Genomic DNA, 13606 nt, shown 5'->3' with positions numbered 1-13606 from the left:
CTCTGTCTCGGCATCGACCACGACAACAAGACCTGCCCCGACTGCCGGGTCTTCGAAAGCCAGGCGGGATCGGTCCCGCAGGCGACTCGAACTCCGGCAGTCGGCCCCGCGCCGCGAAAGGTCCCGGTCCCAATGGAGGTCGAGGGACAGGTCGCGGGGTCGGAGCCATCACAGCTCCGAGAGTCAGCATCACTCCTCCGGGTCAAAGTCGTCGTCAGGTAAGAAACACACGAAGTAGAAGAGGCGTCATCGCTCTTCTGACTCCCCCGACGCTGGCTCGAGGCGGCCGGGGGTAAGGGTGGCACCGCCCACGCGGCTCCCTCGGAGTCGCGGGCGCCGCGTCCTGCCCCACACACTCCGGTCCCTGGGCAAGATGCGACGCCAGAGGAGATCGAGCTCTTCCTCATGGCCATGAGGTCCCTTTCTCCTCTGACGGGCTCCGCAGCGCCTTCAGGCCCAGTGGACCCGTCTGGGGCCCCTAGCGGGTCGAGGGCTTCGGCGGCCCCGACGCCGCAGGGCCCCAGGGTCCCGACGCCTTCGGGCCCGGCGCCGCAGGGCCCCACTGGATCCGCTTCGGGATCCGGGTCGTCGCCGGTTGACCTAACGACCTCACCAGCGTCGGTCCATCAGGTGTCACCCCTGGCGCCGTCCTCGGGCAGCGCGGTCCCCGATGCCTCCCTCGATTTGGTTCCGGCGTCGGAACGGCGCCGCTTCCGACGCCGCTTCCGACGCCGCTTCCGACGCCGCTTGGGGAGTTTAGCTTCTATGAACCGGCCTCATCGTTTGACAACCCTGACTATCAGGGGATGGGTGAAGAGGAGTATTGGGAGGGGTCCAGGCCCGCTACGGGTTCGCCCGTAGATAGGAACGTGGCCAGACGTCACCGCCCGGCCCCGGGCGACCCATGTTTCCTGTCCACCCACCCCACCCCTGAGAGCCTGGTCATCCAGGCCTCTAATTCCCAGACCGCATTCCCGTCGGCTCCGCCTGATCGGGAATCCAAGAGGTATGAGAATTATGGAAAGAAAATATTCTCCTCCCTTAGTCTGGGACTGTGGTCTTCCAACACTGCATGCCTCTTGGGCCGCTACACCCACTCTCTGTGGGACACGGTCGCGGAAGTGCTGCCAGAGTGCCCGTTGGAGGTACGGGCTAAATTCGGCCAAGCCCTTGTGGAGGGCCGGGATGCAGCAAGATATTCTATCCGGTGTGGGCTGGACACCACCGACTCACTAGGTAGAGCGATGGCAACGACAGTGGCGATTCGTCGCCACGCCGGGTTGAGGTCCGCCAACTTTTCGGCCGATGTCCAGAACACACTGATGGACATGCCGTTTGATGGGCGTCGTCTTTTTGGTGACAAGGCACTTGAGCGCTTTAAGGACTCTGGGGCTACGGCCAAATGGGTGCCTTTCACTCCTTTCGTGGCCAAGGAAGGGGCGCCCCCACACGTGCTGCCAGCCACACACCACAGACTACGATACAGCGCGGTGGCGGCCGTGGAAATCGCCGTGTGGGCGGTTAGGGGACAACGGCGAGGCCAGCCCACACCCTCCCCCGCAGCATCCGCCTCAAAACCCTCCTAGTCCGTGCTTTTCTGCCCATGTGACGCCAGTGGGGGGCAGGGTTCGCCATCACCACTCCCGCTGGTGCACTGTCACATCGGACAGGTGGGTGCTGCAGTTCGTCCGAAGGGGCTACTCCCTCCCCTTCGAGACGACCCCTCCAGCCATGCCACCGCAACACCACCGCGTATCGGGGGATCATTTGCGGCTTCTGCAGGAGGAAGTTTCGGCCCTCTTGGCCAAGGGGGCCATCGAGCGCGTTCCTTGGCCAGAAGTAGGATGTGGTTGCTACTCCCACTACTTTCTGGTACCCAAGAAGGGAAAAGGGGGCCTACGCCCTATCTTGGATCTGCGGAACGTCAATGGCTTCCTCCGGAAGGAGAAGTTCAAAATGCTGACTCTGGCTCAGGTCTTAGCTGCCCTGGACCCAGGAGACTGGATGGTAGCGTTGGACTTGCAGGACGCTTATTTCCACATCCCCGCTACCTGCGGTTCATGGTAGGCCACGAGCACTTTCAGTTTACCGTGCTCCCCTTCGGCCTTACCAGCGCCCCACGGGTGTTCACGAAAGTGATGGCGGTGGTCGCAGCTCATCTGCGCAGGTTAGGGGTTTCAGTCTTCCCCTACCTCGACGACGGTTGTTGAAGGCGGGCTCGCCTCAGACAGTCGTCAGCCACCTCCAGATGACGGCGAACCTCTTGCACCAGCTGGGGTTCTCCATCAATGTGCCGAAGTCACACCTGTGCCCCTCTCAGAAGCTCCTTTTTATGGGAGCGGTTCTCGACTCGGCGCAGTTTCTGGTTTACCCACCCGAACAGCTGGTTCGGGATATACAGGCTCTGATTCCAATCTTTCAGCCTTTATCCCGAGTTTCGGTCAGGTTGACGCTGCGGCTTCTGGGGCTGATGGCTTCCTGCATCCTTCTGGAGCATCACGCACGTTGGCGGATGCGGGCTCTGCAGTGGGACCTGAAGTTTCAGTGGGCCCAGCATCAGGGCAACCTGTCCGACCATGTCCTGATGTCGGAGGGCACTGCGAGACAGCTGCATTGGTGGCTCACGGACCGCGATTGGGTCGGCGGCAGATCCCTCTCCCTTCCCCAAGCGGAGCACGTAGTTGTGACGGACGCGTCCCTCCAGGGCTGGGGAGGCCACATGGGAGTGGCGGAGATCAGAGGCCTCTGGTCTCCGACGGAGTCCCGGCTCCGTATCAACCTTTTGGAGCTGCGGGTGATTCATCTAGCACTGAAGGCATTCCTCCCCACTGTCCGGTGGAGTGTAGTGCAGGTGTTCTCGGACAACACCACCGCCATGTGGTACTGCAACAAACAGGGCGGGGTGGGGTCGTGGACTCTATGCCAGGAGTCTCTGCGCCTCTGGCAGTGGCTGGAACATCAGGGGGTGACCCAGGTGGTTCAACACCTGGCAGGTTCTCTGAACGCCAGGGCGGACGAACTCAGCCAACGGTGCATGATGGATCACGAATGGCGTCTGAACTCGGACGTGGCGCAAGGCCTCTTTCAGCGGTGGGGAGAGCCTTGGTTAGATCTATTCGCCACCGAAGAGAACGCGCAATGTCATCGGTTCTGCGAGTTGGAATTTCCAAGGCGGCACTCGCTCGAAGACGCTTTTCTTCGTGAGTGGAGTTGCGGTCTGTTGTACGCCTTTCCGCCTATACCACTTCTGCCCAGAGTGCTGAAGAAGATCAAGCGTGACCGGCCACAAGTCATCCTTGTGGCTCCGGACTGGGCACGAAGGTACTGGTATCCCGAGCTACTCAGTATGTCAGTCGATCCCCCGGTTTGTTTGCCTCTTCAGGAGGACCTTCTGTCGCAGCAGCAGGGGACAGTCCTCCACCCGAACCTGTCCAGTCTCCACCTCCATGCTTGGAGATTGAGCGGCGACAGTTGAGGCCATTTGACTTGCCTCCTGATGTCTGTAACATCATTCTGGCAGCCAGGCGTCCCTCCACAAAGTCGGTATACGCCTGCAGGTGGAACAGATTTGTGGCATGGTGCACAGCAAAGGCTGTGGATCCTTTCTCTGCCCCTCTTTCTGAGGTTCTTCTCTTCCTTCTTTCTCTTGCCCAGCAGGGCTCTGCTCTGGGCACTATCAAGGGCTACCTTTCTGCTCTTTCAGCCTTTTTGAGGCTACCTGATCAACCTTCTTTGTTCAAGTCCCCTATTGTTAATCGATTCCTGAAAGGCATCACACATACGTTTCCTCCTGTTCCCTTTGTGATGCCTCAGTGGAACTTGAACTGGTTCTTACTTTTCTGATGTGCGCTCGCTTCGAGCCACTTCACAACTGTCCTCTCCTCCTGCTTACGTTGAAGACTGCCTTCCTGGTAGCCATCACCTCTGCCAGGAGAGTGAGTGAGCTCCAGGCTCTATCCTGTAAACCTCCTTTCCTTTCGGTCCATCCGGACAAGGTTGTGTTGAGGACCAGGCCCTCTTTCCTGCCCAAGGTAGTCACAGCCTTCCACATCGGGCAGTATATCACCTTGCCCACCTTCTTTCCGCCTCCGCATCCCTCGAGAGAGGAAGAGAGGCTCCACCGTCTGGACCCAAAGCGTGCGCTCTCTTACTATCTGGATCGCACACGCCAGTTCCGGGTGGATGACCAACTCTTTGTTGGTTATGTGGGCGCTAAGAAGGGAAAGGCGGTACACAAGCGGACCATCTCGCGGTGGGTGATCTTGTGTATCCAGGCGTGTTACTCCTTGGCTAAGAAGGAACCCCCTGTTGGGCTGAGGGCTCATTCCACTCAGGCCACGGCAACTACAACTGCCCTGGGCCGGGGAGTGCCCCTACAGGACATTTGCCAGGCAGCCACGTGGCCTCGCTCCACACGTTTGCAAGACACTATTGCCTGGACAGCCAAGTCCGGAGCGATGGCTTCTTTGGCCGTTCCGTCCTCCAGGACTTTCTGGTGTGATTATTGGTTTGCAGACCCACCACCTGGGTTGGTATTGCTGGGGTATCTATTCTAAGGTAAGGAATCTATCACTAACGTGTCTCTTTCAGAAGCACAAGTTACTACTTGTGTAACGATATATCTGCAAAAGACATTCCTTACCGACCTACCCATCCTCCCCGTTCTGCGAACCGATATCTAGGGTTAAGGTCATCCCCTTTCTGGGCCCTAGTTTCAAGGCGCCAGTGTTGGTTTTTAGCATAGCTCTGCGTTTCTGGCGCGGAAAAGCTGTGTCTAAGAACTGACGTCAGCACGCGGAGGCGGTGTCTAAGTACTCCGACGACATCATCACGGCGCCCATGACGCCGACGACGGACGCGGAGCCGCAGACGACGCCTACCGACGCGCAAGGGTACTGCTACCCAAAAATTTACAGATCCAGTCTGACGCCTGGGGTTATTCTAAGGTAAGGAATCTATCACTAACTAATGTCTCTTACAGATATATCGTTACACAAGTAGTAACTTGTGCTTTTGCGTCACATACTCACAGATGGATAACTTCAAAAGAATGGCAGTTTGAGGTGTTCACACAGCAGTCACCTCAGATGTGGCTCACCAAAGGGAGGCTTGGAAGCAGAAGAAACCACTTGATGGAGACCGATGCACTTTGTAGCACAAACCTGGGCATAGGCTTCCAGTATAAGGGGAATTCAGAGCCTGGCACTCTGCCACACGTGGGCACAGCCCTGCTTTGAATCAACCTTAGTGCGGTATTCAACGTATAATTCCCTTTCTAACTAAAACAGAGACGTTGCCGACAGCACGCATTCTGCATTAGAAGTCAAGCCAATGACAACAGACAATCCAGTGTTCCAGTTACATAGTAGTACTCAGTCCATTTGCTGCGTGAAATCTGGAAACCAGTAAACTAAATGTGCAACAAGCAGCAATGCATACAGTAGGAATATGGTACCTACTGGAAAGGCTGAGGGGTAAAAAGGAAACAATCAAAATTGTGTTTTTTAGGAAATCTGTAAAATTATACCAGAATTGACCAGTTTAATGCCGGATAAAGTAAATGCATCGCAGTCAGTTGCTATTTTGTAATCTTCAGGAATCTGTGTTCATATTACAACAGGGAAGTGCAAATTCATAAATAAATGAGTGCTACCTAGTGGCTGGTATACCTAGGTATTTAGCACCACAGCTATTTATTTAGAATTGAGTCAATTTCACGCTTCATTATGGCCAGCCATACTGACTCCAGAAAGAAATTGACTATTCGCCATTGGAAGATACTGAAGCGTGACACAGAACCACTAATTTTACAGCGGCAATCCTTTTTCACATGGATATTTGTCTAAAGAGTACAGGAAAAAGCAGCAAAGGCATGCCCCGTTGATGAATACACGTGTGGTATAGATCTGCGCTGCTCTTCTGCAACACTTTAAACAGAAAGCCTTGATAAATACAACATTCTGTGCCACTGCCAAGGGACTGAACAGGTGTACAGGGGAACAAGAGAAAGAGACTGAACAGACAGACCGATTCAGAGAAGGCTTTTGGGCTTAACTGCCTGAGGTTTTACATCTGGAGGGTATCAATGAGTTTTATGTAGGAGCCGTTAACAGGGTCGGCTTTAACACTGGTGGCGCCCTGTGCGACAATGTTTGTTGGCACCCCCCCAATGACCACGGATTCCCTCATTAGAACCCTTTAATAGTGCTCCTCAGGGCAAGATCCTTAGTGCAACAACATCAACTGTTGCATGGCTAAACACTTATAAGGTCCCAAGGGCGAGACCTATTGGCTATGCCAATGCTTGTTCTGTTTTATCTTTCCCCACAGCCTATTTTATCCAAGCCACAGCCTTTGACCCCTATCATACCAAACCCGCCATTTTTGTTTTAGGGCAGGGAAATTCCACAGCTTCTGATATTTTTGTCACAGCATTTCCATAGACTTTATTTCATTCGGTAAGAGTATGTCATAATTAGGGACGAGCACAATAAACTCGAGGCATTTTCCTTCCTCCTGTCATAAGCAGGTTAAATAGTGAACATACCTTCCCTTTAATGGTGAGAATTTTGGCACAAAAATAGAAATGCGTTTGTTTTTTTCAGAATGCAAAACAAATGTTAAAAACTGTTGAAAAAATGCAGAAGTAATTTTAACTCAGAATTCATGCAGAGTACAATCCAATGGGTGGTTTAACACAGCTGTCAGTTACACAGCTCTTGCTCCATTTTTCCCCAGGTCGAAGTTGAAGGGGTGACTCAGAAGATGGAAGGTCTTCAGCAAGAGTATGAGATTAAGCTTGAACAATATGCCAAACTTCTGGACATCAGAGCTGCGCGTATCCGAAAACTGGAAGGTATTGTATTTTTTATTGAATGCCATCTGTCTTTGGGAGAAACCTGAAGATCTACTTTATGCCCAATTTGGCTTTTGTTGGGAAAACCACACCGGCAAGATTACATTCACAAAGCAAACTACCTAGCAAGAACACCGTCAGGCCACAACGCCCTATTGGTAGGTTGCTGTGCTGGGGCCTGCATCAATTAATGCTTCATGAAGCAGGCCCGGGCGACTCTACAGGATCAATTTAGAAGGATGGAAGACCAAATACTCCAGTCGGAGGGAGAAACCACTGGTTCAGTGCATAAACAGCAAAGCACATACACAAAGAGAAGCATGACAGTCTAGGACTGTATGACTACAAATAATATATTGCTTAAAGACATTTGGTAAGGTAGGTTGAATGCTGGCTTGCTTTGCTAGTTCGGACACCCAGCACGCCCCTATAATGGCAGTGAAACACAAAGAGGGTCACTTGTTGCATGGACAGGAGAAAATAAATGAGCTAATGACAGACTATTAAAGGCAATGTAGGCCAGGCACTTAGACGTAAGTAGTACTTCTCAGGATGCCTATGTACACGGAGCTCACATTCAGTGATTGACACTCGGACAAACTGTTTAAATTGAAGCCCGCTCTCACTGAAAGAAATAGACGAGGCCCTGAAGCAGCTGGCCAGGAAAACAGATGGAGTGTTTGGCTACTGGCAGAATATTCTAAAACTCATCCAGCAAAGTGGCTTCTAGAAATGGTATGTTGAAGCCAAAGATTAGTGCTCTTTATTGCCCACAACACAGCAGACAATGTGTGTGGTGTTGCGTAAAGAGGGTTGATCATTGTCAATGTTAAATCTTGACTGCAAGCAGGACTCAAAGGATTCTGCCACACAAGTACTCCACCCAGCCTTTGCAGGCTTTTCCCTATCTTAGACAGAGCACAGAAGTGCACAAAGATGCAGCCAAAATCTCCATATCTCCATGTATATGGAAAAAGCTTTCAGCATGCTAAACTGGGAATTCCTGTTAAAGGTGCTAGTGGCTATCCTGTTGAGCAGTTGAAAAAGGCTGAAACATGTCGACACAGCAGATAGGCTAATGGAGAAGTTGCTTCTCCCATTTAACCTCTTATAATATTTTTTTATTCTGCCAAGTGGGACACACAATTAAATTCAGGAGGGTACCTACTTAGATAAGTTTAAGTATTTCTCGTTCTGCGCTAGAGGTCCCTCTCATGAAATAATCCTTTTTCAAAAATAAGCGCTCCAACCTGGACATTGGTCTGTGCCAGGTTGTGTTAGCCGCCTTATGATGAAGCATGCTACTATTTAGTGGGTTAGGGCAATTTTTAAAAAAAACTTATGGTTTTCTCACTTTCTTTCTACCCCTTTGATTTTATATGGCCCGAAATGTAGGGGCCTGTCTTCTCCACTTTGTTTTAGTCCTTCTCTATAGTGAGTTGTACAAGCCTCATGGTGGCATGTAGTATATCACTTAAGAGGGCACTGTATTACTCTCCATGTAAGTAAATGCAAACATGAGACAGTCCAGTGCTTTCGGTGTCTGAGTAATATAATGCTGGCCTTAGTTTACTGCGGAGATGTAAATGACAGGGGGCAAGTCTGGTTAGTTTGGTAATGTGAACATTCCGGTTTAGTTTTTAGTCGATGATGAACCCAAGAGTTTTTACATATGAGACTAGAGACGGGAGAATGCCAAGGTATTGTAATCTGTTGAGCTATTTTTGAACTGAAGGTGGAGTCATTTCAGAACAGGAGAATAAATGTGATCTTGGATAGATTCATTTTGTAGGGAGAGTGAATATATCCATTTGCTTAGTTTCTCCAAGCAGATTTTTTAAGGTGTGTCATGCTGGAGACATGAAGGTAAAGCTGAGAATCATCGGGATATTAGTTTAGATGGTTAGATCCTTCATGATGCACTGAGGTAAAGGGTTCCATATAGAAGTTCTATGGGTAGGGGAAGAGGCTGGTGCTTTGTGGAACTCCCTAGTCTTACTAGGTGTGTGATTGATAAAAAAAAACAGGTTTATAATTTGATATTTAGAGGAGAGGAATGATTTGAAACATTTTAGCACAGTTCCTTTTACTTCCATTCTAGCATTCAAAATGTGAGTGGTGATCAAGAATGTGGAATGCTGCCGAAAGGTCAAGCAGTGCCAAAAGACAGTCTTCACCATCAAGTACTTTCAAGGCAGTATCTCTTTTCTGGACTGTAATGTTTTCTGTATTATATTTGGGAAGGAATCCAGATTGGTGGACATTTACAAGGTTATTGACGGTGATGTGATTTAGTAGTTGTGTGGCAATCACTTTCTCAATGATTTTGCAAAGGGAACAACGTTTACCAGCAGCTTTGAAGTTTTGAAGATCTTTGGTATCTAGGTTTGTTTTGTTAAAGAAGATTATTTGACATGTTTTGTAATTGACAATTAATAGTTTCTGTTTGAGGCATGATCTTTTCCTAATTGTTTAGTGCATACACCCTGTTCACCTTTACTTTTGTGGCAGTGCTTTTACAAGTTAAAATGTAAAGCTGAAACTGTATCACTTGCATTGATACTGTAGTTAGAGAGGAGCTCCCTTAAACATGAGGAATTATGGGAATCAATTATTCAGTTCCAGATTCCCCTGGTCATTTCTTATTTTACACTCAGTATTTCCCCCGGGAACTCAATCTGCTTTAAGTAGAAGAAGTATCCAATAGAAATGCTCTGGAGTTACTGTCTTCCTGCAGGACTCGTAATTCATGTGGGACACACTTCCCCCTGCTTCAGAACCACAAAAATAAATTACATATTCTGCTCTAGGTTCACAGGACCGCATGTGAGATCATAGGTCCTGACTCAATCCTGACGTTTATAACCCTATCTTGTCTTCAATCCCCCCAAAAACGTACCACAAATCCCAAAGGGCCAGACAGAGCTACATCATGCCCTGCACCCAATATCTGCCAAAGACCGTGCGCTTTGGGAGTTGACCCGCAGTGGTCCTGTGGCCAACTGCCACTGCGCACAGCCAGAAGCAACGGAGATTGGTCCACCCCCTGTAGGAGGATGCACTCCCTGCCTTCAGGCATTTACAGCAGGATTTGCTTGCCCGGTGTGGTGAGGGAGTTATGGTTTTCATAGTAGCAGCATGAGTTGTTGTTTGTGTAGTAAACCATAAGTGGTTAATGTAGGGTATTTTCTTTTTTTTTAATAGCCATAACTCCACTTTGTGTGTTTGTTTAATGGATTTATAGGTGTGTTTGTAACTTTACATTTTCTTTGCTTTTTGAATTGCAGCCCAGCTGAAAGATATTGCCTATGGTACCAAGCAGTATAAATTCAAACCAGAAATTATGCCCGAAGATAATGTTGAAGAGATTGATGAAACTGTCCATTTAGAACGAGGAGACAATCTGTTTGAAATCCACATTTCAAAAGTTGCATTTTCTCAAGGAGTGTTGCACATCTTTGGTGACAAGGAACCTGCAACATTCTGCACCTACTCATTTTATGACTTCGAACTTCAAACTACTCCAGTAGTCCGCGGCCTTCAGCCGGCATATGATTTTACCTCTCAGTATCATGTGCGAGTAGATGACTTTTTTCTGAGATACATACAAAAGAACACCCTCACCCTTGAGGTTCATCAAGCATTTGGCACTGAGCATCAAACTGTTGCTGCCTGTCAACTCAAATTTAGTGACATTCTAGAAAAAAATGGTCGTATATTTGCTACAGCGCTTTTGATTGGTAAGTAACATTTCTAAGTGTTTGTTTCTCTCTTTTCTCCCTCCTGGCATGTTGAATCGAAATTACACCCAGTGTAAATATAGACTGAACAATGCTCTGTTTTTTTCATGGATGTATGTAATTTGCATGTGTTGAAATATGTCAGATTCAAATTTTGGTAAACATTTAACTAGTGTTCAATGTACAGTTATTGGAAGAGGTGTGAAAAATGTCCTACTTAACGGCAAGAACTGCACATTTCAGCCAATTACTGATCTTTGGGATTCATTAAGTTTTTTACTTTAACAACCATTCTCAAATGGTGGGTTAGTAGATGGAAAACTGCAGAAAAAATCTGAATTTCCTATAAAGTGTATTTTCTGCTAAAATAAACTCCTCCTTGCCCACCAGGCAAAAACATTAAAAACATTGCGTAAACTGCTCAATTCTAATTGTTTTCTGAACTTTATGAAATAAAGGTTTGTCTTGAATGGTAAACGTTATGAATAACTCATAGAATTCCGAAAAGTTTCCATTGTTTGTTAAAATGTAATACTAACTTTTAAAATAATAGATTGTTAGTGTATTGTTATACAAGATACTAGGAATTTGAGAACATTTGAAAACATTACTGTGATCATTTAGGAATTTTGAAAATGCTGAGATTGTTTTCTTAAAAACTTTTAATTAACATTTGTAGATTTAAGGAAGCTTGGCCATGTGTGTTAAAATTGTATTCATATTTTTTAGGTTAGAAACAACTACAACTATATATAACCATACATTTTGGTAACAAATAAGTCCAAAAACTAATCCTATGTTTTAAAAATATTACTATATAACTTTTGTAAATTAGAGTTTTTCAAGAAGTGTGCATTTTACCCACTGGGCCTGACTTTTCAGCCAGGTGACCAACAGTGCGATACTTTCGCAGAACCAGTAATCTGAAAGAGACACGTTAGTGATAGATTCCTTACCTTAGAATATCCCCAGGCGTCAGACTGGATCCGGAAACTTTTGCGTAGCAATACCCCTGCGCGCCGGTAGGCGTCGTCTGCGGCTCCGCGTCCGTCGTCGGCGTCGTGAGCGCCGGGATGACGTCGTCGGAGTACTTAGACGGCGCCCATGCGCGCTGACGTCAGTTCTTCTTTTTTCCACGCCAGCTAGCGCAGATCCAGAAGAAGCTCTACCCCCAGTCAATTTTTGACTGAAATTTTTGATCCTTTTTGATCTCTCTTTCCTTGTCGATTTCTCGACTATCGGTGCCAGGGATGCCCGGGTTCAAGCCTTGTTCGAAGTGCGGCCGACTCATGTCGGTCACGGACCCCCATCGCCGGTGCCTGAAGTGCTTAGGCCTCGACCACGACGATCGATCCTGCTCCGACTGCCGGGCCCTGACGTCGAAGGCTAGGCGGGAGCGGTCCCGCAAGCGTCTCGAGCTGAGGCAGTCGGCCCCGCGCCGCTCCAGGTCTCGGTCCCGGTCCCACGGGAGGTCGAGGGACAGGTCGCGAGGTCGGAGTCATCGACGCTCCGGAAGTGGACACCGATCGTCTGGTTCCAAGTCCTCAGGTAAGAGGCATGAGAGGTCGGAGCGACGTCATCGATCCTCCGACCCGCCCCGACGCTCGCACGATGCGGCCGGGGACTCGGGCGACACCGCCCACGCGGCTCCGCGGGAGTCGCAAGCGTCGCCGCCTGCCCCACACCTTCGGGTCCCTGGGCACGGCGCGACGCCGGAGGAGGTCGAGAGGTACCTCATGGCCATGAGGGCCCTCCCTCCTCAGTCGGTTCCCGTGGCGCCTTCGGGCCGATCGGTTCCGTCTGGAGGTCCTTCCGGGTCGGGCGCTTCGGCCCCGACGACGTCGGGTACTTCGGGCCCGGCGCCGCTGGCGACTTCGGTCTCGGCGCCGCAAGACCTCGCTGGATCCGGCTCCGGATCCGGGACCTCGCCGGTCGACCCTACGACCTCACCGGCGCCGTCCCTTCAGGTGTCGTCCCCGGTAGCCGATGTGGTTGCCGCCCCCAATGCCTCCTGCGGTTCTGCTCAGGCGTCCGGAGGGCGCCGCTGGGCGCCGATTCCGTCGGCCTTTGGAGAATTTTATCTCCACGAGGAGGCCCTGGCTGTTAATCCTGGTCTCCAGGACACAGGTGACGAGGAGCATTGGGAGGGGTCCGAGGACCCTCTGGCACATGATTGCCAGTCACAACAGGACTGGACATATGAGCTTTGGGAGGCCAGTGGTATTGACACCTCGCCAGACACTGGATTTACATCGCCCCCGACTGTGGCTTCGGAGGCGGGTTCTGCTTACAGCGTAGTGTTGACGAAGGCAGCTAAGGCCTTAAACCTTCAGCTCCCCGTCGCGGCCGTGAGGACTAATCTCCTCACTGAGGTCCTCAAACCGCAGTCCGGCTCCGCGGAGCCCCTTCTGCCGTTCAATGAGGCCTTGTGTGACGTTCTTCTGGGCACTTGGTCCAAGCCCGCCACAGGCCCGCCTGTGGACAGGAACGTGGCCAGACGCTACCGCCCGGCACCGGGCGACCCATGCTTTTTGTCCACCCATCCCACCCCCGAGAGTCTGGTCATCCAGGCCTCAAACTCCCAAACCGCATTCCCGTCGGCCCCGCCCGACAGGGAATCCAAGAGATATGAACAGTTCGGGAAGAAGGTTTTCTCGTCTGTGAGCCTAGGGCTGCGGTCTGTAAACACCGCCTGTCTCTTGGGCCGCTACACCCACACCCTGTGGGACACGGTTGCGGAGGTGCTGCCTAGATGCCCGGAGGAGGTCCAGGCTAAACTCAGCCAAGCCCTTGCGGACGGCCGAGATGCAGCACGCTTTTCTATCCGGTGTGGGCTGGATACAACGGACTCACTGGGCAGGGCGATGGCAACGACGGTGGCGGTTCGACGCCACGCCTGGTTGAGGTCCGCCAACTTCTCGGCCGATGTCCAGGCCACTCTCCTGGACATGCCGTTTGATGGCCGTCGCCTCTTCGGCGACAAGGCAGACCATGCGCTGGAACGTTTCAA

At 50.6% G+C, this 13606-nt stretch overlaps 1 protein-coding gene across 4 annotated transcripts in view; it reads left to right on the top strand.

Annotated features, from left to right (window-relative positions):
• Nucleotides 1-13606, top strand: part of RPGRIP1L (RPGRIP1 like) — a 1159147-nt gene that overhangs the window by 650200 nt on the left and 495341 nt on the right. For all 4 annotated transcript variants that reach the window (XM_086945185.1, XM_086945184.1, XM_086945187.1 and 1 more), the window contains exons 14-15: nt 6739-6856; nt 10144-10596. In XM_086945185.1, the coding sequence (XP_086801311.1) occupies nt 6739-6856; nt 10144-10596 (571 nt within the window). The remainder of the gene's footprint in view (nt 1-6738; nt 6857-10143; nt 10597-13606) is intronic.

This window comes from Lissotriton vulgaris, chromosome 12 (assembly GCF_964263255.1).
Source record: "Lissotriton vulgaris chromosome 12, aLisVul1.2, whole genome shotgun sequence".
NCBI classification, from domain to species: domain Eukaryota; kingdom Metazoa; phylum Chordata; class Amphibia; order Caudata; family Salamandridae; genus Lissotriton; species Lissotriton vulgaris.
This window is presented reverse-complemented; position numbering and strand designations above follow the sequence as displayed.